This window comes from Malus sylvestris, chromosome 10, assembly GCF_916048215.2.
Source record: "Malus sylvestris chromosome 10, drMalSylv7.2, whole genome shotgun sequence".
Classification (NCBI taxonomy): Eukaryota; Viridiplantae; Streptophyta; class Magnoliopsida; order Rosales; family Rosaceae; genus Malus; species Malus sylvestris.
In genome coordinates, this window is record NC_062269.1 from 5853838 (window position 1) to 5881325 (window position 27488).

A 27488-nucleotide genomic window follows, 5' to 3' on the forward strand; every position below is an offset into this window, starting at 1 on the left:
AGAAGAAAGGCAGGAAAGGGGATCTAGCAATCAAGCTAGACTTGGAAAAATTGTATGATCTTCTAAATTGGAATTATATCAAGTGTGTTTTGGAAAGGTTTGGTTTTTTTCATAAGTGGATCAATTTAATTATGGAATGTATCTCTTCTGCATCCTTCTCAATCAATATTAATGGAGAATCTCATGGCTACTTCCGCGCAAGTAGAGGTATTAGGCAAGGTGACCCCTTATCCCCATACATTTTCATTATTTGCATGGAACCCCTAATTAGAAGTTTGAATGAGTTAGCTTATACTCCAAAAACCCATATTGGTCTACTCACTTCCCCTTTTGGCTACAAAGTCATGAATTTAGTTTTTGTGGATAACTGCCTTGTCTTTGCCAAGGCAACTACAAAGGGTGCTAGGAATGTACTAGAGGTTTTAAATAAGTTTGCAAATGCTTTGGGTCAACAAATCTTCTCTGTATTTCTCTTCTAATACAAATTACTAGGCAAAGAATGAAATTGTTAATATTCTCCAAATTCAACATAAAACTACCATTGGTAAATGTCACAGCTCGTCCCGAATTATTTTTATCGGTGATGTAAAAAGACTAAAGTACCCTTGAACGTTTGTGGTGTCATGTGGTTTAAGTTTTGGATGTGGACCAAATAGGTTAAGTGGTTGGACCTAATTAGAACTAAGTTTTCTTTGTTTTTTATTGGTGACAAGCTGGACCATAACCTCACACACATACATCACTCACGCGTACCCTCTCTCTTTCCTCCCTCTTTTGGACTTTCTTACCATTTTCTTACAACATGTACGGACAACCCTTAAAACCCTTTCAAACATCACGGATCGATGTCGTGATTGGTGTTTTTGAACTCCTTACAAGCTTAGGAGTTGAATGGTGGTGGTGATTGGACAAGAAAACCTCAAAAATCCAAGAACCCGGAATCTCAGATTTTGAGTACTGTTCATGCAGTGATCGTGGCCTTTTCTTCGAGTTTTAAGGTTCTAGGGATTTTTAGGACGTCTTCACGAAGCTCGGGGAAGAAAGTTAGAGTGTTTTGGACGTCGGGAAGCTTAGTTTGGCAAGTTTCAAATTTTGGCCGGATTATCGAGGTTTCTCCAGCGAGATTCCGTCGGTTTTAGAGCTTAAAATTGGTAAGGCTTTGTTCTACTTGTTGTAAGCTTCATTTTGGTACAAATTTCATGAATTTTGGTTGAGAAATAAAGAAGATATTGAAGTTCTAAGATTTTTCTAGTTTCCGGCGATCGCAAAGGCACCGGTGAACCAAGGAAAAAGGAGGAGAATATTCCGTCAAAGTTGACAAAATATTCTAACGCCGTCATGTAATTCTAACGGTATATACTGTTCTTAACGGAATATTCCCTAACGCCGTTAGGGAATCCATTTGGTGTGCCAGGCACATGCCTACGCGTGAGCCGTACGTCTGGCCGTACCTTGGCTGGCGCGTGGGTGCTCGGAAATTTTTTCTAAAAATATGGGGATGTTCCTGAGGTTAAGTAGGTCATGGTGGTATATTCAAATACCTTATTTGAGCAATGTATGAGAAGTCAATTCCTAGTTTTGTGTATGTGCTTTAAATAACGTTTATTTAGTTATTTTGCATATAGGTGAAACCTATTCGGAAGACGAGCGCCATCAATCGAGGCTTGGGGGCTACGACCCTTCGACATATCAGTGAGTGGGCTTGATTTTCCGTATATACCTATATACTTGAGATTTTTCCCAGAAAATGAATTTGAATGATTATACGTTTTGAAATGCCATGCAAAGTGTCTGCCTATTTTATGTATGCATTAGTAGTTGCATATATTTATGATTGGTGCTGCGGACGCACAGGTAAGTTCACAAATTAAAGATATGAGATTGCTTCAGCTATGCAAGATATGATGTGATGTATTGAGAGTTCATATACATGCACCCCGGTATTAGTGCTCCTGCCCAGAGTTAGGGCACAATCCTTCACATGATGTTCACCTCCCGCAGCATATGCTCACCTTGGATCCAAGTTAGGTGCACATGCTTGTCATACAGACCACTTTAGGTGGTTCTGACTTGTAGGTGACCCGCGATCATTCGCACAGTATTCACGTGATCGTAGCACTAGAGCATATTTATTTTACACCTAGTCCTGTCATACAGACCACTTTCGGTGGTTCCGACTCGTGTGCAGGATTTGATATGATTGAGATTAGTTATGAGCTATAGACTCAGCCGTGCAGGTCACGTTAGGTAGATCCGGCTGATATGATATCTGGCATTGATATGTTTAACTGGATTACTTATAGCTTTTCATCGAGATACTGTGGCATAGTATATTTATGTGGATTTTCATCCTGAACATGATTTCTGTTATAACATGTATTATATTTTCTGGGAAATTATACAGGTTTTACGGCGAAGGGTTAGAACTTTTGAGAAATGAAAAGCTTTGTTTTTTGCCCACTCACACTTTCTGTTTTGCGCCCCTTCAAGTTTTAGATAGAAGTGCTTTGGTGGTTCACGGGGATTTCGTCGGTGGTTCTGACAGAACATCATAAATGTAGGATCATCTTTGGGTGTAGTATAATTACTACTTGTCCAGTCGGACTACACTTAGGCCATTCATGCTATGATTGTGTATTTCACACTTAATCTCGCACTTACACCTTATCTTGTCTAGTACTCTAGTTGATTTGGTTTTTGTTTATTCGCAATTCTTTATATCTCTATTGCTTCCGCACTGTGCACATGGCTACATCACCCTCACGTGACAGCCAACATGCCTCGATCTAGGTCGGGGTGTGTCAGTAAATATCTAGGTATACATAATATTGTGTTTTGGAAGGACCCAATGCCTAATCATATAATGTCTTACTTCAAATATCCTCATAAACTAACCAGTCAATTAAATAAAGAATGCGGACAATTTTTTTGAGGTAATAATCGTAAGTGTAGCCTAGTGAGTTGGAAACAAAATATGTTGACCAAAGAAAGTGGGTGGTTTAGGTATCAGGAACCTAGACCATTTCAATAAGGCGTGTCTTGCTAAATTGTGATGGAAGGTGCTCTTCGATAATGATAACTGGTGGGCTATTATAGTCAAAAGGAAATACCTTAGACATGATACTTTTATGGAGACTAAAACTAAACTAAACCACTCGCTCGCCTGGAAAGGTATTCTATAGTCCAGAGACATTATCAGTAAGGGTATGAGGTGGGTAGTCGGTGATGGCAAGGACATCCTATTTTGGACTCATAACTGGGTTTTTCCTCACCTTCTCTTCCATCTCGTACTAGAGAATCAAAGACATCGAATCCAATGGGGCACTAAGGTTGTAGAGTTTATTGTTGATGGTCATTGGGATAGAAACAATTTAAGTCAAGTGATAGACAATTATATTGTGAACAAAATATGTGACATTCCTATCCCTCTTTATTCTTCCAAGGACGCTATTGTTTGGGGTCCAAGTTGTTGGAAATTTTGAGTAGAAATTTCATTGTCCCATGTTGGTCACTACAAAAAGGTTCCCTCACTTTTTAAGATTTTGTCCCTTATAGAAAGTGATTGGAGTGATGGACCATGGATAATAAAATTAGGCTCAACCCAAGGTTGGGCTTTAAGGTGTAGTAATTAATTGATAATTAATATATAATTAATTATCAAAAATGGACTTGGGCCTTGAGGTTTTTGGGCTCAGACTCTAATAATTAAATTCTTTAATTAATTTCAAATTTAATTAATTAATTATTTTTTATATCAACAGACTCATCTTTTCAAATGAAATCTAAGATGATGAAAGAACGCCAGAGAGCAAAGCACCCCTCTGAGAAGATGTCTCCTAACATATCATCTCATTCTCATACCTGTTGCGAACATGCATAAACCTATTATATATACATCCATCCACATGACATTTAGAACATAGAGAAATAAAATTCTTCTTCTACAATCCCAAACATTCTTACTAAGAGAACCACAAAGAAATTCGCTAGATGTCAAGTTTTTCGATGCTGAAATTTTGACTTAGATCGTTGAATCCTGGTGAAGCAGATGTTTGTAGAACTATAAGCACTGAGTAAGGACAAAATTTCTGTTTCAAGGACATTACGGTACATAAGCCTCGATCTTCAATTTGTCTGTTTAATATTATTTTGTTTTGTTCATACTATGTTAAATTATTTATTCGCATTTATTATTTATTAGCATATATAAATTTATCATTGATTGTTGATATTTATCCAACACAAGTAATAATGGTAGCTTCTCGGTTAAATCCGCAACTTGGCTCTAAATGGAGGATCTTAGCCCTTCACCAGTTCAAGATCTTATGAATAGAGTTTGGAAACAAATCTTGCCTCCCAAATTAAAGTTGTTTGCCTGGAGCCTTATCAAGGCTAAGTTACAAACTAGGAAGAAACAAAGCAAGTTCATAACAAATATGGATACTCAGTGTCCTTTGTGCAACAACAACGAGGAAGATCAAGATCATATGTTTCTCCATTGTCAGTATGCTAAGCAAGTTTGGAGTTGCTCCAATGATATGTTATTATCAAATATTGATACTAACCTCAAGATAAGTGACTGGCTTGGAGACCTCTCTCATCGGAATAAGAATGTTGTAAGCAACTTAAGTAAAGCTCTGGCTATTTGCTGGCAAATATGGAATGATAGAAATGGCCGTATTTTCAGGAATGAAGAGCCTTTGCATAGTATCTTTTCTTCGAGCTACGGCTACGGTTAATGATTACTTCAAGGATAATGTTACTAATCTAGAGAGTGCAAAAGTGCTAGTTGAAAATAACTTGATCAAGTGGAAATGTTCAATGTCTCCTTACATCAAATTAAATTTCGACTAGTCGATGCCAAACTATTTGGTTGCCGGAGGCTTTATTATTAGGAACTGGAACAGCAAACCTATCCTCGCCAGTGCTATAAACTTAGGGCCTACAACCATTAACGTTGTTGAGGCTCTAGCATTATGTGAGGCTCTGATCTAGGCTAAGAGGAGGAGCCTAACGCACGTGATAATGGAGGGTGATTCTAAGCTTAGCATTGATGATGTCCGCGGTGCTTGTGAAGTGTCATGAAATTTAAGATCTATTATCGGAGACATCAGGTGGTGTGCCTCGTCCTTCTAAGATATCAAGTGGGGTCATATGTTCAGGGAAGCAAATTTTGTTGCAGATGTTGTGGCGTCTATTGGGCTTAAGATAGATAACCTTTGTATTTAGGATGCTTGTCTTCTTGTGAAGGCAAACTTTGGCTTTCTATTTTGATTGTATCGGCCCTGGCTATATGAGGGGTTTTCTCTTTAATGAATCTTCTTTCCTATAAAAAAAATGAGCTCAATTTAGCTAATATGTTGTGAACCGTCTAGATCAGATTTAAAATGTTTACATTGATCCAGATCGGTGGTCCTCAAGTTTGGTCCATGCAAGTGAATTTGCTCAAGTATGTCCGTCAATGGATTACATTAAGCAATTCGCCAAATTATATATACTAAAACCCAGTTTTTGGGTTGGCACTGTTGATTTATAGTGTCCAGATGGATTTGCCCTCGCGGTTCTCCTTTGTTTCCGTCTGTCTTACTTGGATGGCATAGTGAAGAGATGTTTTTGCCCTTGTTCTCCACGAGTCCCCCATCCTTATTCCCTCAACTTCCGGTATTGTTAGTCGGTTGTTGTTCTCTTTATTCGTTTGGGTTTTTCCTTTTCCGTTTCGCTCATTCTTGCTTCCAGTTCTGTGTTTCCCTTTGCTGATCGTTGTTTCTTTCGAGCAAAGGCTGAGTGGATTTTGGAAAAACAATATGTTGTGTTTGTCTTTTTTTTTTTTTCCATATGGGATTTTCAATTTCTGTCTAGATTTTTGGTTGATTTCTAACCCAGTTTGGGGGTGTCGTGTTTCCAGACGGCTTAGAGAGGGCTTTTACTCAGGTTCATAATGATTTTTTTTTGGGTTTTTGTTTTTTCGTTGTTAATTTTGGATTTTTTTGTTGATTTTGAGGAAACCTTAACAATTTGGATTTGTGGTAAGTTGTAGTGTTGTTGAGACCTTAGGGGCTAAAAGCGGATTCTTACTTTGCTGTCCTTCATTAACAAATCTGAAATTTCCCACGAACTGCAATTGTTGTTTTGGGTATGGTTTCCTACCTTTGCTGCTTCCTGATTCTGTCTATGTTGGTTATTTGGCTTGCTAGAATTTGTGGTTTTAACATTTCCAACACAATCATAACATAAGCTCTAACTAGAATTAAAGACAATGAAAATAAACATTTATAGTTTAACATTTCCAAAGTCCAAACTTAAAATAAACATCAAAGTTTAAATAACTAACAACCCCACAACACAAAAATTGAACAAAACCTGCAAACTGGCTTACTTTTTTTCTTTGGGGTTTCACTCGGCAAGTGTGGGCAAAGTTTAGGGTTTGCAAGACTAGTGGGCTGCTATTGATGCAGCAAAATACGAATAGGGAGAAAAAAAGAAGAGGATGATTAGAGAGCAAAACAGAATGAAGGTGCGGCTGGAGTCCAGGATAAAGAAATGAAAGAGAGAGACAGAAAAGACAAAGAAAGAAGGAAGATAGAGAGATGGTAAGGTGTGGCTAGGGTGAAGGAAAAGAAGAGGGAGAAATAATAGGTTAGGGTTTAGAGTTTCTAAGGGTTTTTTTTTTATATAAATATTTTGGGCTTAAAGTTTGGCAACACATTGGGCTTAGCACATTTGGGCTTACAAATTAGGTTTAGAAAATAATGCCCAAAACATATTAATTTAATTAATTCGGCGGGGTTCAGTTCGATTTGGTTTCTAGACCACTGAAATCGAAATCAAACCAAAAGAATTCGGTTCGGTTCGATTTTTTCAATTTGATTCTGTTTTTTTGTTTGGTTCGATTTTTTTTCGATTTTCGGTTTTTTGAACCCACCCCTAGTATATATATGTGTGTGCAATTTTATATGAAAAGCTTTATGTATAATTTGTATAAAGGAGGTTGTATACATGTGTGTGTGTGTGCGCGCGTGCAATTTATATGAAAAGCTTTATGTATAATTTGTGATAAGGGAGGTTATGATCTGGTAACATGGCTTTTTTAAATAAAAGCAGAAACCATGATGTCCATTAATTGGACAAAGTTTTGTCCAACTCTTTGCTCTTTGTTCAAATTCTTCTGGAAAGGGTGTGTCGAGCTTTTATACATAGAGTGGCAAATGCTTTCTCTTTGTTATATGTTTTAAAGTACCAAGACTTAACAACTATGTTTTCTTTTGTATAAAATAAAGGACCAAAAACATAATGTTGCTCTTTTTTCTATATTTTTTACAAGCCATAAGGATCTTGGCATTTCAAATTTTTTCTTAGGTTTTACTGTTACTTGAAAGTAACATTACAAGCATGTAATAATTTGGTTACAAAGTGTGAGATTAGGTATTTGGAATAGCAAGGTTGCATAAAGAAGTCATTATCCATAGAATTTTTGTAAGGCAAAAGGTGCTTATTGGGGTCAAGAGATTTTAACGGTTCTATTTACATACTATTTGTGGTGGATATACTGTATTGTTATAGTTTAAGAATAACTAAAATGTGCTAGATCATTTGGTTCTTGATAGTTTAACTTAAGTTTTCATTTCTTTTCCCAGTTATGCAGTGCTTTCAACGAAAAAAAAGATCATTATAGTACTATTTGTGTTTTGGGTATCTGATTTGTGACTGCATTTTCCATTGCAGATCATTATGGAAGCAATTTATATAAGCTACAAAGTGCTTTTGTTGAAATTGAAAAAAAAAATGTTAGTTAGCTTATAAAGTAGTGTTAAGTGTAGAATTTATAAATTTTTATTAACTGTATTGATCATTATTGCTTTAAATAAAAAAATGGATTATTACAATGTTGTTGTTTTGTATGTCTTATTTATAACTACGTTATCTATTGTAGATTGTTGTCACAACAATTTATTTAAGCTACAAAATGTTTTTGCTCAAATTGGAAAAAGAATACCTATGAGACCTTATATAGCTTATTATATTCAAGAAAGAGATCCATACTTCACTTCGTTGTTGAAAGGAGGTAGACTTTTTTCAACAATATTTAGTAGATTCTTATGCGACGCTTGAAGAAGATAGGTTGGATTACATAACATTGAATCAAAAAAATTTAAAAAGTGAGATTTACATATGAATTTATGACGCTATGTCAAGAGGTGACAAAGATGCAAATAGTTTGGGACAAAAAATTGTTTTACCAGCTTCGTACACAAGAAGTCCTAGATATATGATTAATAATTATCAAGATGTTATGGCTATTTTTAGAGAACATGAACATCCTGATTTGTTTATAATATTTACCTGTAATGTGAAGTGGACGGAAATTATAAGAGAATTTGAAAAAACACTGGGCTACAAACCTGAAGATATACCTAATATAATTTTTAGAATATTTAAAATGAAACTTGATGATATGCTTGATTTCATCAAATCTGGAGAGCCTTTTGGTCAAGTTGAAGCAAGTGAGTTCTAAAAACTTATTACTTTGCTTATCTCGGTTTGCTTTTTTTTTTTTTTTTTTTTTGGGGTTTTTGATTGTCTCAATTGTTTTTCCAAATAGATATTTGTATAATTGAATTTCAAAAAAGAGGGTTGCCTCATTCTCATATGTTAATATGGTTGAAATCAAATTTCAAATGCTATGTACCATCATATATAGATTCAATTATTTGTGTAGAATTGCCAAACAAATTTGTTAACCATCGACTTTATAAGATTGTTAATCAATTTATGATTCATTGTCCATGTGGGCATGTTAATCAAAATTTTCCTTGCATGCGGGAAAATAAGTGCTCCAAAAAGTCCTATAAAAATGAAACAATTTTTTAACAAAATGGTTTTCCAATTTATAGGCGTCGGGATGATGATACAAACTTTGTTATAAAAAATGGAATCAAAATTGATAATACTTTTGTTGTTCTTTAACAAGGTTTGGAATTGGCTGCTTCATTGCTTTTATTTGATGTGATAGACAAATCTAGTTGTTGACTCTCTTTACTATTTCAATTAATGTTCTCTGGCACTCTTCTCCCTGTGTTTTACTCTAGAGTCTCACATCACCTTGGAAATGACTTTCCATCAAATCACATCATGCTCCCATATTTTATTACTTTTCCTCACATAACAAACCAAATTATCGCGCTAACTAGCACTGAAGCATTTCGTGCTAACAATCCTGAACTACTTTTGAGATATAATGCTCATATAAATGTTGAATCCTATTGTCAATCCATGCTTATAAAATATTTATTCAAATATGCAAACAAAGGTTTAGTTAGAGCACAGTTGGCTCTCCAACAAGATCCAAATGATGAAATATTAACATATATTGTTTCAATATTCTATACACTATAGCGAACCTTTTGTAGATCGATTACCAATGCATTTACCGTTAGAACAAAACATTGTCTTCAGTGGTGACCAATCACTCCAATCAATTTTCAAACAAAACGCTTCTGATATACAATGTTAACAAGTTGGTTTGAAACCAACAAAATTTATAGCGAAGTGCGCTCACTCACTTATGCACAAATTCCTTCAAAATTGTTATATGACATTCGTAAAGAAATGTGGAAACCTAGAAAACAAAAAGGTTCAATAGGTAGAATAGCGTATATGCATCATGCATCTAGTGAATTGTATTATTTACGAATGCTTTTAAACTTGAAAAAAAATGTGCATTAAACTTTGATGATCTCAAAACTGTTAATGATATTTTACATCCTTCATATCATGCTGCATGTCAATCATTGGGATTCTTAAGAGATGATAAAGAATGGATTGAGGCTTTGTCAAGTGCTGTAAATGTAGCTTCATCTCTTCAATTGAGGCAATTATTTGTTACGATAATTTTATATTGTGATGTGGTAAATCTTGAAATTCTTTTTTATGCTCATTGGCAAAACATGTATGACATTTTGTACAGTTTGCGAAAAACTTTTGCAATTCCTGATATGATCATACCGCAAGATGAATTAAAAAATATTGTGTTGTTTGAATTAGAATTGTTTTTTAACAATGCATCAAGTTCTTTAGCCAAGTATCATTTACCGATGCTTGATGCAAGAAAAATGTTAGAAATTAAAAATAAGTTTCTAAGAGAAGAATTAAACTATGATTCCTGATAAGCGCAAATTATTCTACCTATTTTACCTCGAGAATGACATTTTCTTGTGATATGTTTGATTTAAATGAAAGGAATTGCATGTTCTTTATGTGTTGATGGCCAAATTAAGGAGATGAAAAAGATCCTATTATTTTCCTTTTTTGTTTGTCACACACGTTGGCTGGCATATTGTCCATGTTGTGATATGTTTTTATCATAGTAATGTTATGTAGTATGACCAATTAAGAGAAAAGTGGAGCATTTGTCTCACATAGGATTCTTCCTTATTCTTTTCATCAGCACGTGACTAGCACAAGTAAGGGTTGACCTACTTTGCATTCAAACCGACAGAAGAGAGGCAAGTCCATCTTTAATCCAATTTTTCTAGAGCTCCAACCGCCGACACTCTAGCAGCAGAGGAAGAGATTTCAATCGAGCAAAGATCAAAGAAATATGGAGAATCAATCTCTTAATTCCATCTTCAAGTCAGGGGTCTTCACCAAAAGTATAAATACGAGAATTTGGAAACTAAGTTGGTTCAGTTAGTGTGGGGATTTGATCACTTTCAGAATTAGAGGACGCCCATTTGGGAAAAAATACGATTATCTTTTCGAAACAACCAGGGAATCGAAGAGGGCAATATGAAGGCTATACCTGCAGCAATTAAACCCAAGAGCCACAAGGTAATAAATCGGTGATTAAGTCTTTGTCGGTTACAGAGAAGGAAAGAAGGATGAAGAAGAGGGAAGACAAAGAAACAAAAAGGAACGGCTGAGAGTTTTGTTTTGGTATTAAGGTATCAGTAATGGGGCTAAACATTAATGAGGATTAAAAAAGGGAGTACACGAAGAAGCAATCATATCATTCAAGGAGAAAAAGGAGTGGCTGCTTGGTATTAATTTGGCAATATTAAGCAGATCATAAAGAAGAGGGAAAAAAAACTAGGCAGCGGCAAAGCAGGAGATTTTCAGGCTTTTCTAAACTTATTTTTCTTTTAATTTTATGAATTCAATAATCTTTCCGATTATGTTCCAAAACTAATTTATTTTTGCTAGGGCTACGATGTAGCCTAACTATGAATTCTTAATTTCTCAGTTTAATTATTTATGAATTTTCATTCAAGTTGAGTATCATTTTGATGTGCTTATGAGCTTGATTTAATCTTGGTGATTGGCCACCACTTTGGTTTGAGTTGAGTGTATTTGATGCAAGTTAACACAGATGCCATGTTGTTAATTAGGTTTTAGCGCCTTGCAAATGGTACCGTGAATTCCTTGATGTAGATGTCATACACTAGGTTTCATGCGGTCTCTTAAGTAGTTCTCAAATCGTTAATGAACTTGTGTGTGTTTAGTAATCTAGATGTCATAGATTGTAAGTACATATGAGTATACATAGTAATCTAGATGCCATGGATACTATATGAATTAGAGGAACTAGACCGTCAATTTGGATGATTACTCATTAATAATTAATTGTAGGAATTGAGTTGGATTGGTTATGGTGAATCAGATGCTCTAGTGTCTTTCACAACTGATTTATAATTTTCTTTGCAAGTGGTTCATCATTTTCCATTACTTGTTAATTTCATTTTAATTTTTATTAATTTAGAAGCTCTACTCCTAAATCTTTCCCAATCATTAATCGTACAATTTCAATTCAAATACAATACAAATTAAGTTAAATAGGTAAAATTATTTCAATCTTAGTTGGAACGATCTTGTGCTTGCCTACTATACTACTTAACGATTCGTACACTGGCGAGCAATTCCGAAGAATTGTCAAAAAACACGCAAATTTAAAATTGCAACTTAATCAATTATATAATCGATTTGTTACCTAGAGAAGAACATGTGTTTCTAAGCTATGATTCTTTGTGTTCTTCAAATGGAAATAATGAAAATTTAGAAACATTGTATCCTGTTGAATTTTTGAATAAGTTCGATTTCAATGGTTTACCTACACATAACCTAATGTTGAAAATAGGAATGCCAATTATGATGTTACGAAATTTAAATCAGTCTTTAGGTTTGTGAAATGGAACTAGATTAGTGGTTACTCAATTATTCAACCAAATTATTGAAGCTAAAATACTTGCTGGAAACAATATTGGTCACAAAGTATTCATTTCGAGAATCACTCTAACAGCAACAGAAAATAAGTGGCCTCTTATTTTTAAAATACGTCAATTCCCTGTTAGACCATGTTATGCAATGACCATCAACAAAAGTCAAGGGCAATCTTTGAAATAAGTTGGTTTATATCTTCCTAAACCTGTTTTCACCCTTGATCAATTATATGTATCATTATCTAGAGTTACATCAAAAGAATGTCTTAAGATTTTAATTCCAGATGGAGACAATAATGTAAACAACTATACTGCAAACAAAGTGTTTAAGGATGTATTGCAAAATTTATGAGCAGACTGTTTATTTCTTGCAACTATACTGAATATTTTTCACTTATCATTGACTTTCTTCCATTGCTTTCTTTCTTTTGCAGATGTCGTATGGACACTTAAGAAGACATATCACATTCACACTTTCCAAAACAATTGAGGTTGAGATCAAACAAATGAAATATTGGTTTAAAAAGTTATGTTGCAATGTTGCTTTCCTTTTTACTAAAACCAATCTAATACCATATTTACCTATTCTTGCCTTCTACTTTTTTTCTTTTGCATGTTTTGTCTACATTTGGTTTATAGCATATTACACACACGCTTTAAATGTTTACATAAATTTAACACCTTTAACTTACACATTAATAAATACATGTCAACACCCCAGCCCTACAACAAAAAAAGCACCTTACCAGGTTATTTGCCATGTGTATCATACTTTATACAACATGTGGATTAAAAGATTGTTTATGGTCGAAAACCTTATATCAATCTACTTATTTGCGATGCTAATCACCTTGCCAGGTTATTTGCCAAGCTCATCGCCTATTCCGTTCAAACGGTATATCAAAATACTCAAAAATTTATGCCCTTTTTTTCATGACTATTTTATGCTTATCTGCACTAATGTTTCTTTTCAGGGGAATTGGCTGTTGCAAATGTATTTGCATACTATCTTCGTTTTATATGGTCAAAATGTATGTCCAATTACCTATCACCCTGCCAATCAGTTAACCTAGACATTCAAGAGCATTGGTGAACACACTATCACAACAAATACACCCATTCCACATAGCTTAATAAAACCACAGAACACTTTAGTAATAGAGCAATTGTTGCATTTTTATTGAAACATCTCATTATCAGTTAGATAAATTTCACAATTCCACTATTCTTATCTTGTTCTTCAATTCAATAAACCATGTGAAAATAGTATATATTTAGTTTCAACAACTGCATACATGCTTTTGGATGTTCATCTTAAATCCATCACTTATTAGCCATGCAATTTGACATGTATCCAAAACAGGTAAAACGAAGCAAATGTTTGTGTATAAATTGGTTACAATCAATTCCTCTGAAGAGGAAAAATGAAAATGATGATTGTTTATCTACATCGAATAAGTTTTGTCTGCTCCATCTTTCAACACTCTATGTCCCCATTTTTTCAACAACATTAATTTAAATTGTCCTGCACATGTTCAACTTACACTAAACTTATTAGCACCGCTTTGGGTACTTTCGTAAATAAAAATAATCATATCTCTCTTTCTTTTAAAGTTTGCTCTGATTAAAACTTGACACAATGTCAAAACAAGGAGACAAGATTATGAGTGTTTTCTGTCTTTCATTGTGATATACTCTTCAATGACGATTCTTGATGTGGTCTATTTTTGTTACAGATTCCAATTATAAAATTGCTTCATCATGTTAATCTTCAAAACTAGGTACCTTTTTTCAATAATGTCTTCTTTCCTCTACCTATCATGTTTATTAATATTTTGCAAAAAAAAAAAAAAATTGACATTTATCCATTTCAAATTTCATGCAAAAAATTAAAATTCAAGTATTTTCAAATAGATTAAACATGTTCTAATAAACAAAGTTTTTATAATTGCTTTTTAGATATGCAGAGAGGTGTTAACATCTTCCCCCTAATGATGGCAGTGTTCTAAAAAACGCCTTAGGCGGCTGCTTAGGCGCCGCCTAAGCGCTGGGCGCCTAGCAACCGAGGCGTTTTTGGGCAAATCGGGAGGAAAAATCGGGTTGGGCCTAGGCGGGCCGGGCGGCTAGGCGGTCCTAGGAGGTTTTTTTTATTTATTTTTTATTAATTGCGTGCTTTTTTCTTTTTTGGTTTCATGATGGTATACTTATGGAAATGGTATATCTAATTTGAAATGATGGATTTACTACAAGTTCATCCAATACTTATGGAAATAGTGTACCTAATTTGCATTTTATCATTATTTTATTATTCATACAAGTATAATTTTTTTTTAGGTGTCAATATGCACTTAAATACAAGATATACAAGAAATTTACCTAAATACGCCTAGGCCGCCTAGCCGCCCAGGCGCTAGGTGCTAGCCCGCCGCTCGACTAGCGCCTAGCGTTTTTTAGAACCTTGGAGGGTGGCCTTCTATTTGTTCTAGTTGAAATCATCGAATTTGATTACTCTCCACCCTCAATCATCCTCATTTTGTCGCAAGTCGCCCACAATTACTCAATCGTTTTAATCCATATCAAATACAATCCTGCTTTTTAACATATTTTTCTAATCTTTGGGCATTACTTGATTTGGTTTGTCAAATGGTGCATAAATTTTCTTACCTGCTCTGTTAATATGTGTTAGACCCACCCCACTTTTAAGGTTTTCGTATGTAATGCTGAAACATTTTGTGCTCAAAGTATATAACATTTGTCTTTTCTTTCAGATTTTTTGGTAAACAATTTTACCAAACATTTTTTTCTTCTTCTATATTGCGTATTTCTTTGGATACTAAGTGTAGAGTATACTTTTTTAACACTTTCGTGTCTGCAGCCAGGTTATATGACCTCTACTTTTATTTATTTCCTTCAATAAAAACAAAATAATTCATTAATTTTAATCCATTTATTCTCTCATTTGGTCTACAAATCATTCTACATCTTTGATTCTAACTTCTTGGTTCTTCAAATATTTGTATATTTGTTCTATTCTACATTCTTTTATCATTTTCCAAAATATTCTAATTTAACATTCTGGAAGAGCAAGAAACAGCATCGCAGCAACGCGCGGACACTACTGCTCGTAAATAATAAGAAAGTGGGAAATTACCCGGCCCATTTAAACTTTTGGGGGTCGATTTGAACGGGTCAAGTGTATTTCATCTCTCTCATCTCCATTCTCTGCAACATTGGACTCGTAAGACTAAAGGGCGACACTCTCAGCTTTGGATCTGACACTGTGAAATTAAACGAGAAAGGAAAGAAGAAGGTGGAAGGTACAAGAAGAAAGAAGCACTGTGAGAAAGTGAGAAAGTGAGAAATGGAGCAGGTTCGGTCGGCAATGGAGGAGCACATGGATCAAATGGCAGATCTCGTCCAGAAGTTATCCGCAGAGTTACGTTCGGGTCTTGCACCTGCTGTAAACAATTTCTTGGGCTTTTTCCACGCTATCGACTGGACGGTACCTCTATTTTTATCTCTCTCTCTCTCTCTCCCCCTCTCCCTCTCTCTCTCCGTGTGTTTGGTTTCCCAGAAAGTAAACAAATTTGAAAAGAAAATCTAATTTAATTTAATGGGTTATTGGCAGGAACCTTGGTTGATGGGTTTAATGGGCATGCATCTTGTGCTTCTGATAGTAGCCATCACCTCCAGGAGGAATCTCAACTTCCAAATGTTTCTGTTCCTTTTGGCATGTAAGTTGGTTTTATTATTATTATTTCTTACATATGATTTTATGTTTCGATTAGATTGATTATGTTTGTAGCTTCTGGTGTGGTATTAATTTTGAGTTTGTATAGATAATGTGTTAATTTTGGTATAATATGTAGGTTTATGTGTTGTTTGCGAGATGGTGTAATGTGTGATTGCGCCTTCAGTCAATCCGTGGAGGATTGTTCTTCCCTTACAGCAATAGAAATATATATATAGTAGTTTTTTGATGAAACAGATAATGGGTTATGGCTAAAATGCTTTCATTTGGGTTAGATTCACGGCATGTCTTTAGTTCTCTTGTGAGTGAAGCCGCATTTTTACGCTTGTGACTAGAATAGATCATTGATGAAACATATAATGGGTGGTGCTAAAATACTTTCATTTGGTTAGATTCACGGCTTGTCCTTAGTTCACTTTGCATACTTATTAGGATCGGAATAAGTTGATTCCAGAAGCAAAAAATCATGATTGAGAATGGTAATTGGAGATGACCTCTGCAAGATCTAAGCAGCTCGTCTTGGTTCAGGCTGCTTTTCTTGAAATAATTGATGGTGGTGGTAGAGAAACCATCATTTTATGGTCTTGGTTCAAAGGGTGGAAAATTTGCCTGTAAAGAAACCTGCTGTTCTACTGAACAAGTAATTTGGGTGGTTTATACGGTTACACAAGTCCATAACTCATTGCATTTTCAGCACATAAACTAGTCAGTTTCGTATGGTTTTAATGAAACTAGTGATATGGTAGCAGAACTCTTGTTTTATTTGATTGCAGTTTCAGTGAAATAATTTTCGATTTATGTCCTGCTAGATGTAGCCCATAACATTGGATAAAATCAAATGATTATGATTGACTCCACTGACACAAGTTTTCACTATCTATTAGTGAACTTGTGCTTCGATAGTTCAATGTGAGACTTTCAAATTTAGGATATGGTTTCAGGATCTTGTTTGATGAGGGAACCATATGACTGATGAATAAACACGACCAATCTTTAATTTTTTTTTCTAGTTGTTAGGCAAGATTCCATAGGAGCCTTGACCAAGCTTTATATCAAACTGGGGAAGGAGTACCAAAGGTTTGTTTTTGGCCTCGACTGGACACAACTTTTCTCAGAAGGAGGTTACAGCAAAAATATATCTGGCAATTATTTAATCACTTGTGTGCTCTTTTAATTAAAGCTTCTAATATAAATAGATTTTTTGTATTGCACATGCTGTGTGATTTCTCCAGAATATGTATGAATCTCTTCCATTACGTGTTCTGGTTATTTAGGAAATCCATTGAAACATCTGATTTAATTCTTGGAACTGGCACTGCAAACAATAGCATTTTGCTAGCCTTGTTTCTCTTTAGGGCTTTGGAAGAATTATTTTATTCTTCATCAGAGGATTTTTGTTTTAGTGAAATTATGCATGAATCTTATGACTAAGATTTCATGTTCCTCATACCTTTTGTAGAAGCTTGTCAATGGAGAATTGTAGTAATTTCCAGTTTTCGAGATTGGTTGGAAACTTTGCCAATTCAGTCACCAACCAGTACTTATCACAAGGGGTTATAAATTTTTTAATTTTAAGTGCAGAGAATTATGACATCAGCGTTAAGTACTGATGTTCTTTTGTGCTGCTGTGAGTATGAAGGCGACGAAGAAATAATTTTCATGTATTTTGGGGTTTGCTTTTTAGATACTTATATATGTTCCTCAGCATGTCAACTTACAAATGTAATATGTTCCTGTTGCCTATCTAGATACTTATACGTGGAAATTGTTTTGCAGTGGCAGGAGTATATCTTGCAGAGAGGCTCAATAGTTTCCTGCGTGCAAACTGGAAGAGCTTTGCCGGTCAGGATTATTTTGATGAGGGTGGAGTTTTTCTCTCAACGCTCTGGTCTGGTCCTCTTCTCGTCATTGCAATTATAATTTTGGTTAGTATGTGCGATTGATATTCATGTATTATTCTATCTTGTCTGATTCCGTATTTTCAATTCTTTGTTTTAACTTGAATCTAATTTCTTTTGCAGGTAAACACACTCTTTTCCTTGTGTCGCCTAATTGTTAAGTGGAAAAGAGCTGAGCTTAGACATCGTGCAAGGCTTTCTCAAAGTAAGCAGGATTGAGCTCCTCTCGTGCTGGATTGCCGGCCAAATCAATATGGGGTTTGTCTTTCATGGCTTTTTATTTCAGAACTCCTTGTGTCTAGATGATGCTGTAGTTACAAGTTAGATGGGAGTTGGGATAAATTTTGGCCATGCGAGTCATGAATTATGTAAAGGACCAACTAAGCAATGTGCTTAAGATTCCCATATCATAATCCTTTTTTCTGTAACATCAAATTTTGACCTATCTTTTTGTACGATAACTGATCTCAATCCGTGTAAGTTTTGGCTGTTAATTTCTTGTGGATGGGATCCTGTGGTATTGCTGTGCTTTGAAAAAAAGCTGATGTGAGAATAAGCGGCTGTGCTGTGAAAATAAGCGGCTGTGAAATAAATCAGCAGAGTGTTTGGTAAATTTTTTTGTAAAAGTGCTTTTGGAAAAAAAAGCAGTCTGATAGTGGATCTTTTCATTAAAGGAGCACTGTAGTTCTATGTGCTTTGAAAAAAAGCCAGTTTTCCAAAGCTATAAATTGCAGCTTCAGCTTTTTCCTTTGATTTCAGCTTATTCTCACAGCAGCTTCCAAAATAAGTCCTTTTTTTTAAGTTTACCAAACACCAAAAACACTCCCAGCTTTTTTTCATATGAGCTTTTTTTAAAATCACCTCAACCGCAAACTGGGGCTAAGATAACAGCAATTTCTTTTGTTGTCTCCGGTGGCAGAAATGACCACAGCTGTTTAATTGCAGCTCGGCTGGAGTCCCGTCTTCGATATTTTCCGAGTGAAATATTTGTTTTGGTCAGTTTTAAGCAATAACGAAACTATTGGCTTTCTGTCGGAAGTCTGCTAACTGTCAAAAGCTTCAGGATTATAACTGCAAAGAAAATGGGGCAGTTTTCTGGGAAGAGGCTAAACTTGAAACTGCGAATTGGTACCTTCTTGTTAAGGGCATTCACTCTGTGCACTCGAAGTCCCGAGTTCGAATTTCCCCCTCTCAATATCCGCTTGTATCAAGTACTCATGCCCCCTTTTATTTAAAAGTTTTTGAGAAGTTTTCTTGTGTTTTAGCAACAACGGAAGCAACATTGTCATCCACTAAACAACAAGCTCGCTCTCGTTTGCTGAACTCGCGCCTCTTGCACTTGTAACAACATACTCCAACATCAAAATCCAAGGCAGATTACTTGTATCGCCGTCCTCCACTCCCTTGTTGTGATTATCTTTGGAGTTTACTGAAACAATCCCAAAAGATGATTCAAGCTCAAACGGAATAGAACCAACAAGACACAGCCAAAACGCAACCAAACTAGCTACTTTATTAGGTTCGATTTTCGATTTTAAGGGTGAATTGTACTAAACCAGATCGTGCTCATCCTTCTCCTTAAAGCATCTACACCAGTTGGTGAAAGGTAAGGGCAAAGACAACAATGTTGCCCTCTAACCCAAAAATCATCTCCAGCAGTCCAATAACCAAAGGTAAGTGATGAGCCGCAATTTTTAGCCTAAAGTTGGTGAAAGGCAAAGGTAAAGATAACAATGTTGCCCTCTAACCCAAAAAATCCTCTCCAGCAGTCCAATAACCAAAGGTAAGTGGTGAGCCGACAACTTTTAGCACAAATGCCCAGCCTTCTCAAACTCAGTTTACTATCTTCGGGCAAGGTAACGTCAATTTTGAATTAAGTTTTGAATAAAACAAACTTATTTATTTATTTATTGAACATTTCTTTTCTTAAAAATCTTTACAATTTTGAATCAAGTTTCAAAATCAAAAAATTATTAGTCTTGGATGGCCTTTAACTCGGCGGCAATAGCCGTTATATAATTGAAAAAAAATCCCAACGGTCGCCTTTTTGAAATAAAACCCCGCCACAACCTCCCAAATATTTCCCCCAGGAATTACAACAATTCGTCATCCGTCTCTCTCTCTCTCTCTCTCTAAAATCCAGTTGCCCTACGCAGAATCCAAATTCTTCAACAAAGAACACGGTCATGGCGAATGAGAAAATGAATAGGAAGCTGAACGGAGAAGGAAGGGAAGAAGAAGAGGAGCCGAAAATCCCAGTCTTCACAGTCCTCAAGAACGGAGCCATTCTCAAGAACATCTTCATCGTCAACAAATCCCCGCCGCCGCCGCACTCCAAACCCATCTCCGCCGTCTACCGAAAAACCCATGAAGAAATCTTGATCGTCGGCCGACACCCGGATTGCAACATCGTCTTGACTCACCCCAGCATCAGCAGATTCCACCTCCAAATCCTCTCCGACCCTTTTTCTCAAAAGCTCTCTCTCACCGATTTGTCATCAGGTAAGAAATTGGGGTTTTTATTTAGCATTTCAATTAAGTTTTCTTTGCATAAAATAAGAAAACCCCAGAAACTTATAGGACTTGTTGGGTTAATTGGGGTTTTTGTTGCAGTACATGGGACTTGGGTTTCGGACAAGAAGATCGAGCCGGGAGTTCGAGTGGAGCTGAGCGAAGGGGACACGCTCAGGCTTGGTGGTTCCAGCAGGGTCTACAGCTTGCATTGGATTCCTATGAGGCAGGCCTATGATTTCGAAACACCTTTCGTGCCATTCATAGCGCACGACGATGATGAAAATGCAGAACAAGTATCGGATCAGGTAAGTAAATATGTGGGTTGTTTAATTTAGACATGAATCTGAAGGATGTCCAAAAGATTGCTTGTTGGATTGTTCAATGAAACCAAGATTGTTTTTTTAATGGTTTTTTATTCTGTTGTTCGTTCAATCTGTTTCGTATTTCTTTATTCGAATTGAATTGAATTGAATAGGGTCAGAAAGTTGCCAATGAACTTTATACAATTTTCGTTTGCGTTTTCTATTTGGGTTTGTGCAGAGTGAGAATTCTTTGCCTGTTGAGAACAAAGAAACTGAATCTCCAGATTCAAATTCCGTGGGTGTAGAATCATTGTTCTCTGATGAAATTGTGGGAGTCATTGGGAAGATGGAGGTCCCATCAGCACCTCCACTGCCGGAAAATGCCGTTTACTCAATTTTTGATCAAGGCGAAGAATGGGGCGAGAAATTATCAAAAGGTAGTGGTGAAGAGAATGAAGTCTCAAGTTTCTGGGCATTTGGAACGGAATCGGTGAACCTGTTTTTGGAGATGGAAGAATCTAATCCTAATCGAATGGAAAACCAGCGCCTACAACCTCACTGTGTCACAGAAGAGGATTCGGAAAGAGAGAACCTAGAGAGTTCCTTTTTTACTGCAGAGGAAGGGGAAGCTTGTCTTGCTGTGCAAGTGTCAGAGGAAAGTGGGAAGCAAAGTCAATTGGGAAAAGACCATGGAAATACTAATTTTTTGAGTTCACCTCTTCTGACTGGGGAAATCCTCGAGGAGACCAAAACTCAGCTAGATGAGAAAGAAAACCTGACCCCGGAATCAAAACCAAACTTGCCCGCCAACCTGAATGCTGAACGTTCTTCTGGTGAAAAGGAAGAGGCCGATCCTGCTGCACAAGTACCTGAGAAGAACCAAAGCCCCTTGAGAAAAGATCAGGGACAGTTTGATATTTTATGTCTTTGTTCTGGACCTCAGGTGATGGAGAACTCAACCTTGCCGACTGGAGAATCCCTTGGGGAGGACAAAGATGAGCAAGTTCCAGAACAAAGCCTGACCCCAGAACCAAAATCAAACTTGCTGATTAGACAAAAGTTTGAACATTTTGATGGAAAGGAAAGGGAAGCTCATGCGGCTGCTTCTGTACCTGATAAAATTGAGAACCAACGCCCACTGAGAAAAGATAATGGACAGACTGATATTTCATGTCTTTTTTCTGGACCCCTTGAAATGGAGAACTTATTGTTGCCAATCGGAGAAGTCCTCGGGGAGACCAAAGATCAGAGAGTTGTAGAAGAAAGCCTGACCCTAGAACCAAAATCCAACTTGCCTGTCAACCTGAACTTTGAGCATTCTGATGAAAAAGAATGTCTAGTGGATGTGAGTTGTGGAGAATCGGAAAACAAAAGTGTGGCATCAGAAGATCATGAAAAAAGGGATACAAGCATTTCTTCTGCACCTCTTGTGACAGAATCTGGAACCTCATCTATATCAGAGTTAATAAATAACAAGGAGAGGCAGACCCCACAATCTCTCTTTACTGCAGCAGGACAGCCTGAATCGAAACTCTGTGAAAGCCCTCCACTGAGATCCGAGAATAAATCAAGTACGATGGTGGGAAGCATTTGGGCAAGAAGAGGTAAACCTGCTAGTGCGGTAAAGCTTCAAACAGATAAGAGCAGAGGAAAACCTGAGGCTGCGTATGATGATGATATTGGACAGGAGGAGATCTTTACTCCAGACAAGGAAAATTTCACCCCAAATACTCTTCGACTGAGGTCTTTGAAAAAGAAGGGTAAGATAGAAGTTAAGCATTCCAAATCAAGCACATCATCCTCGTCAAAACTAACTCTAGTCTCCAATATCCATCAACAAGAACTGATTGAATCCCCAGGAAAAGAGAACCAGATAATGAAGGAACTCCAAGAAACAAAATTACCTGGAAACACTTCTGGAAATCAAGCTAGGGTGGAGGAAATGTTGACGGTAACAAAAGTAAGAAGAGAAAGGATTCCTTTTCAATCAATCAAACGTTCTGGAGGCAAGAACATGTCAGAAGACTCAGTCCCTAACACAGCGACAAGAAGCAGTACATATTTCAGTTGTACTCAAAATAAGGAGGTCGCCAATGCATGCTCTGTAAGTTGATCAACACTTGGTTAAATGTTCCAAAAATTTATTCCCACAGCTGTTACTTTCTTCCATGAATTTATTTCTATGGTGCTAACTAGCTTTATCGAGCATAGACATGTAACTCAAAAGTTAATTTTCAGAATAAATCTGTTGGAGAAGGAAAGAGGAGCTGGACTATGGTTGCGGACGCTACCACTCTTCTCGACAAGGAATCAAGGAAGTCATTGCAGTTTCTACAAGGTCTTAAGGGGACTCAGTTAATCATTCCAAGAATGGGTAATGAAATTTGAATTATGTTGCATCAGTTTTCTTGCATGGTCATATTATTTGCTAGGTAAAGTTGTTCCTGATGATTGTGAATGCACTCGCTTATTGTAAACAGTCATACGGGAACTGGATTGCTTGAAGCAACGTGGCAGCCTTTTCAGAAAGAAAACAGAGGCTGAATTGGTGCTGGAATGGATCAAAGACTGTATGATTAAAACAAATTGGTGGATCCATGTCCAGAGCTCAATGGAAGACGGAAGACTGATTGCTCCAACCCCTCCTGCTTCGCCGCAGTCTCTATTTAGCGAGAAGAGTTGGGGCTTTCCTTCTAGGACAACGGGCTCATTGACTTTTTCGAGGTGTGGGAGCATGATGGACCTTGTATCACCGTCCCCAGAAGACCATATCCTAGATTGTGCTCTTTTATGTAGAAGGATGAAGAGGAACGATGGACAACTTGTCCTTCTCAGTACCGATGTCACCCTGAAGATCAAAGCTATGGAAGAGGTAATGATACTACAACTAGCGCTCTAACTATTTTCTCCTTCCACACTCGACGCACCATTGACGCATAATGCAGGCATTTTAAGAATGATTTTGGTTGTGTTTCAGGGTTTGCTCTGTGAGACAGCTGAAGAATTTCGTGAGGGTCTGGTTAACCCACTTTCTGAGAGGTTTTTGTGGCCCGACAGTTCTCCCTGTGGGCGTACATGGTCTTACTTAGGAAACGGAGCTTTGAGAGAAAAGTACAATAGCTGCGGCCCTCTGAAGAAGTCGTCAAAAGGAGAAAGTGCAAAGGGTTTGAAGCTCATTCTGCACCATAATGCTCATTACGGGCAGATCCGTTAGATGAACCAAAAACAATTTTCATTTACGGTCTCAAATTGTAATGGCATTGTTACGATGAGCAAAATGATGATCGAGTTGTTGACTTGTTTGTGCTTTATCAAGCACTTCAAACTTCTTTATTTCAACTGATTTGATCAAGAACTTGAGGAAATATATGCCTAACATATTTGGTGAACCGATCCTATGGGTGTACTAACAAAGTTCCTTAAGAGTACTCGATCTGTGTAGGGGTAGGGGTGGGTGTCTAAAGATTAGGGTTAGGTATGACATCTTTTGCGACTTGGGAAAAGTTGGTGAAATTGTTGTTACTCTCTCTCGGACCGTGACAGAGATCCCAAATTACTCTGCAATGCGAGGATGCGGAGTAGATTTACTATCCTATTAGAATCACGACACGTGTTTAAACGTTTTACTATGGTAAGAATCTACAGCAGCAAATAATTAAAGGGCGTTTTAACAAAACACTCTCGGTACTATTCACTTTTAACGAAAAATCACATTTATACCTTTCCCTAGTACTATTCACTATACCTGTAAAAAGGGCTTTTCATTAAAAGGGAAGTTTTTTTGGACTTTTCGTATAATTTAAATGCAAAATAGGCTACGGCAGTGAATTCATATCGAATATCGACTGAAGATGGATAACAAAATGCAGCCTAGTAAAACTACTTTGGGAGTTGCAAGAACTGCAAAGGAAAGTGGTAAATAGAAAGAAACAAAAACACCATCACTGAAAGAATTCCAAATATGAAATGCAGAATCAGACCGATGAACACGAAAGTTAAGGGAAATAATGATGCAGAATTGGTAAACTAAGATTTAAGCATCGCTAGAGCCTACTACAACTTCTATTAAGCTACAAACTAGTAAGCACCATCATTTATTCAAGCTTAAGAAATCACATAACATATGGGATCACCTAAAACTTACAAATGTTAAAGAAAGTCATACGCTGGCGAGGAGCAATCATTAGTGTCGTTGAAGATTGTTGAAATTCGACTCCCCTCCAGTTTTGTCAGTGTAATTACAAGACACTGGCATAAGAAAAGAGATCTCTGAATCCTCAAACGGGGGTCGAGGCAACTCATGAAACCCATCAAAGTTACAGGTTTCAAAATTCAATGGAGAGAAGTAACTAGTAGGATCATCGATACTTTCTTTCACGTCCATGAGATTTTGAGATCCACCACCTCCGCCAGGAGCAGTGGAGCCAAAACTGAAGTTAATGCTTCCAACTCTGTTTGATGCTTCACTGCCTTCCCCGTGGTTAGTTGGCCCTAGAGTTCCTTTTGGTTCATCGGGGGGTATGGCAGGAGTGTGACCTTGGAAAAGGGCAATATGGCCAAAAAGCTTGTCTTTCCTTGAGAAGGTAGTGCCACAAGAACAAAGCCACTTGTCCTTACCACAATGCTTCTCATGAGTTTTCAGATCTGCAATAACGGAGAACTTCTTGCTGTTGCATCTGCTGCAAGTGTAACTTTTGTCACAGTGGGTTCTCTTGTAGTGATTCTTGACACATAAAATAGTCTTCAAGGGCTGAAACTTTTTGTGATCCTTGTTCCGCTTGCAGCCAGCATAAGGGCACGAATACCTTTTGATAAGTGTTGGTTCGGAGCTGGATTCCTTGTTGGGCTTTGCAAGTGCTGCTGCGGTTTTGTACTCGTCTCCATGACCTCTCATGTGCATCCTTAAATTTGCATCCCGCTTGAATCCCTTTCCGCAAATTGCACAGAAGTGAGTGTGGGGTGCCAGGATTTCTTCTTTCTCTAACTGTAAAATTTCGTAGCTACCAGGCGGAAGGTTCTCACCTTCATCAGCATCTTCTTCATCCTTTGTTTCATGTTCTTCCATGTGCTCAGTCCCATAATTACTTATTAGATCAGTATGGTTGGCCTGATCAGCTAATTTGCTTCCACTATTAACTTGCAACTTAACACCCACATCATTTCCTGCTGCAGAAGGAATGAATGACCCACCAAGCTGCCCAAACTGTCCTGTAAAAGGAATCGTGGTGGAAAGTGTATGCTTCACAGATGGTAGAAGACTACCTGCTGTAGAGATCAACTGAGCAATTATGGAAGTAAGGTCAGCAGTTATGAGCTGCTGTTGCTGAGCCACAAGTTCATCTGGTCGTCCTAGAACTTGACCTCTCCGGCCAACAATCACATGCACTAAATCCTGAAGCTGATGGATCTTTTGTTCCAGAAAAGAGAGATCATTCAACGTCATTCTTGGATCCCAGTCTTGGATTTTATCAGGCTGCTGCGCCTCACGCATCCTACCATCTTCTCGATCTGGTATTTTTGTATCGTTATTGGAGTTGCAAGTATGCGACGTTTGCGAATCAGAAGGCTGGTGGAATTTCTGGAAGGACAGTTCCATCCCCATTTCATAATCTAAAACGGAGGGACTTTCCCACTTCTGTTGATGCTGCCGTGATTTGTAACTGGTAAAAGGTTGATGATCTGAGGAAATCGTATTTGTCACATCATTCCCAGTGGAAGGATTCTCCCAAGTGTCCCATTGCCTTTCTTTAGGATCCATTTCCCAACTTGTATCCTCACCTGATGTATCAAAATCCAACACCAATCCAGCTTAATATACGAGACAAGAGAATCGTCATTGTAAATCAAAGAAATCGCAAACTGAAATGAATCATCGAATAAAGATATAGCTGCATCAGACACGCAGCCGAAAGTCTGAACAAATTCAATACCCATTTTCCCCTCCGATGCTAGTTTTAAGAAAACTATCATCTTCCTCAACAGATTTATTCATGAAACACTTGAAAAATAAAATAACTTTCACCATTAACGGTCAATATCCTCATAGGGTAACAATTCTCAGAATTAATCCCCACCTCCCATCCAGAATTCAACTCAGTTTTCCAAAAACAATTTATAATGATCGATTAGGATTTAGTAGCTGTACGTGCATATGCAACCCTAACTGTAATGAAACAGTTATTGCTAATTAACAATTAGAGGCCAATTCAAGATCCTAAGATCTCCATTCAAGACAGCTTAAGCTGAATTATTTTCAATAAACCTAATTAAGAAACCCAAAATCCTATCAAATACCATTCATAATTCCCAAAAGCAGCTGAATCCATTTCAGTTAAACAAAGCTGATTACATAAGATTCAACCACATACAAAAAGTAAAATTAAAAAAATTAAAAATTAAAAATTAACCAGAACCTGGGAGAGAAAATGGAGGAAAACACAGACAAAACTCAATCTTTGGACAAATTAAAAAAAAAAATATATATATATATATACACACACACACACACATATATATGTATGTATGTGTGTATGTGTGGGTGTGTGAGAACCCTAAAAAAGAGAGGTAAGAAAAATCACCAGATTGAAGAGTGATTGTGCTTATATGCTCTTTTGTCTCCTCTCCTCCTTCTCCGCTCGGTTGGCTCTTACATTACAAACTTGTTTGAGAGAGAGAGAGAGAGAGAGAGAGAGAGAGCAAAATGGAAGTTGAGCTCAGCTGCATCTGTATATCAGCAATCTCTGCTACAGTTCTCAATTTACAGTCTAACACGGTGGGGGCCATAGTTAATTGTCAACCCCATCAATCAGAC

The 27488-nt window shown here is 36.9% G+C and overlaps 3 protein-coding genes and 1 pseudogene across 4 annotated transcripts; 3 read left to right on the forward strand and 1 right to left on the reverse strand.

Moving 5' to 3' along the window:
- The first annotated feature begins 4538 nt into the window (after positions 1–4538).
- Positions 4539–5136, forward strand: LOC126587552 (uncharacterized; annotated as a pseudogene).
- Positions 5137–15269: 10133 nt separating this feature from the next.
- Positions 15270–18355, forward strand: LOC126585502 (uncharacterized). The gene is made up of 4 exons (XM_050249946.1): positions 15270–15714; positions 15841–15946; positions 17740–17888; positions 17985–18355. Exons 1-4 carry the CDS (start codon positions 15574–15576, stop codon positions 18078–18080), a joined length of 492 nt encoding a protein of 163 aa, XP_050105903.1. The 5' UTR covers positions 15270–15573; the 3' UTR covers positions 18081–18355.
- A 1574-nt stretch (positions 18356–19929) lies between these two features.
- On the forward strand, positions 19930–24066 carry LOC126585499 (FHA domain-containing protein PS1-like). The gene is made up of 6 exons (XM_050249942.1): positions 19930–20363; positions 20475–20680; positions 20916–22781; positions 22916–23051; positions 23158–23549; positions 23655–24066. Exons 1-6 carry the CDS (start codon positions 20048–20050, stop codon positions 23889–23891), a joined length of 3153 nt encoding a protein of 1050 aa, XP_050105899.1. The 5' UTR covers positions 19930–20047; the 3' UTR covers positions 23892–24066.
- A 491-nt stretch (positions 24067–24557) lies between these two features.
- On the reverse strand, positions 24558–27414 carry LOC126585500 (protein SENSITIVE TO PROTON RHIZOTOXICITY 1-like). Of its 2 annotated transcripts, XM_050249944.1 has the most exons (3): positions 27256–27414; positions 24822–26455; positions 24558–24577 (listed from the first exon to the last, which is right to left on the reverse strand). In XM_050249944.1, the coding sequence occupies exon 2, from the start codon at positions 26433–26435 to the stop codon at positions 24861–24863; it is 1575 nt and encodes a 524-aa protein (XP_050105901.1). In that variant the 5' UTR covers positions 26436–26455; positions 27256–27414; the 3' UTR covers positions 24558–24577; positions 24822–24860. The 2 variants fall into 2 exon arrangements, with proteins under 2 accessions (XP_050105901.1, XP_050105900.1); XM_050249943.1 differs by lacking the exon at positions 24558–24577 and having other exon boundaries at positions 24623–26455.
- Positions 27415–27488: the final 74 nt, after the last annotated feature.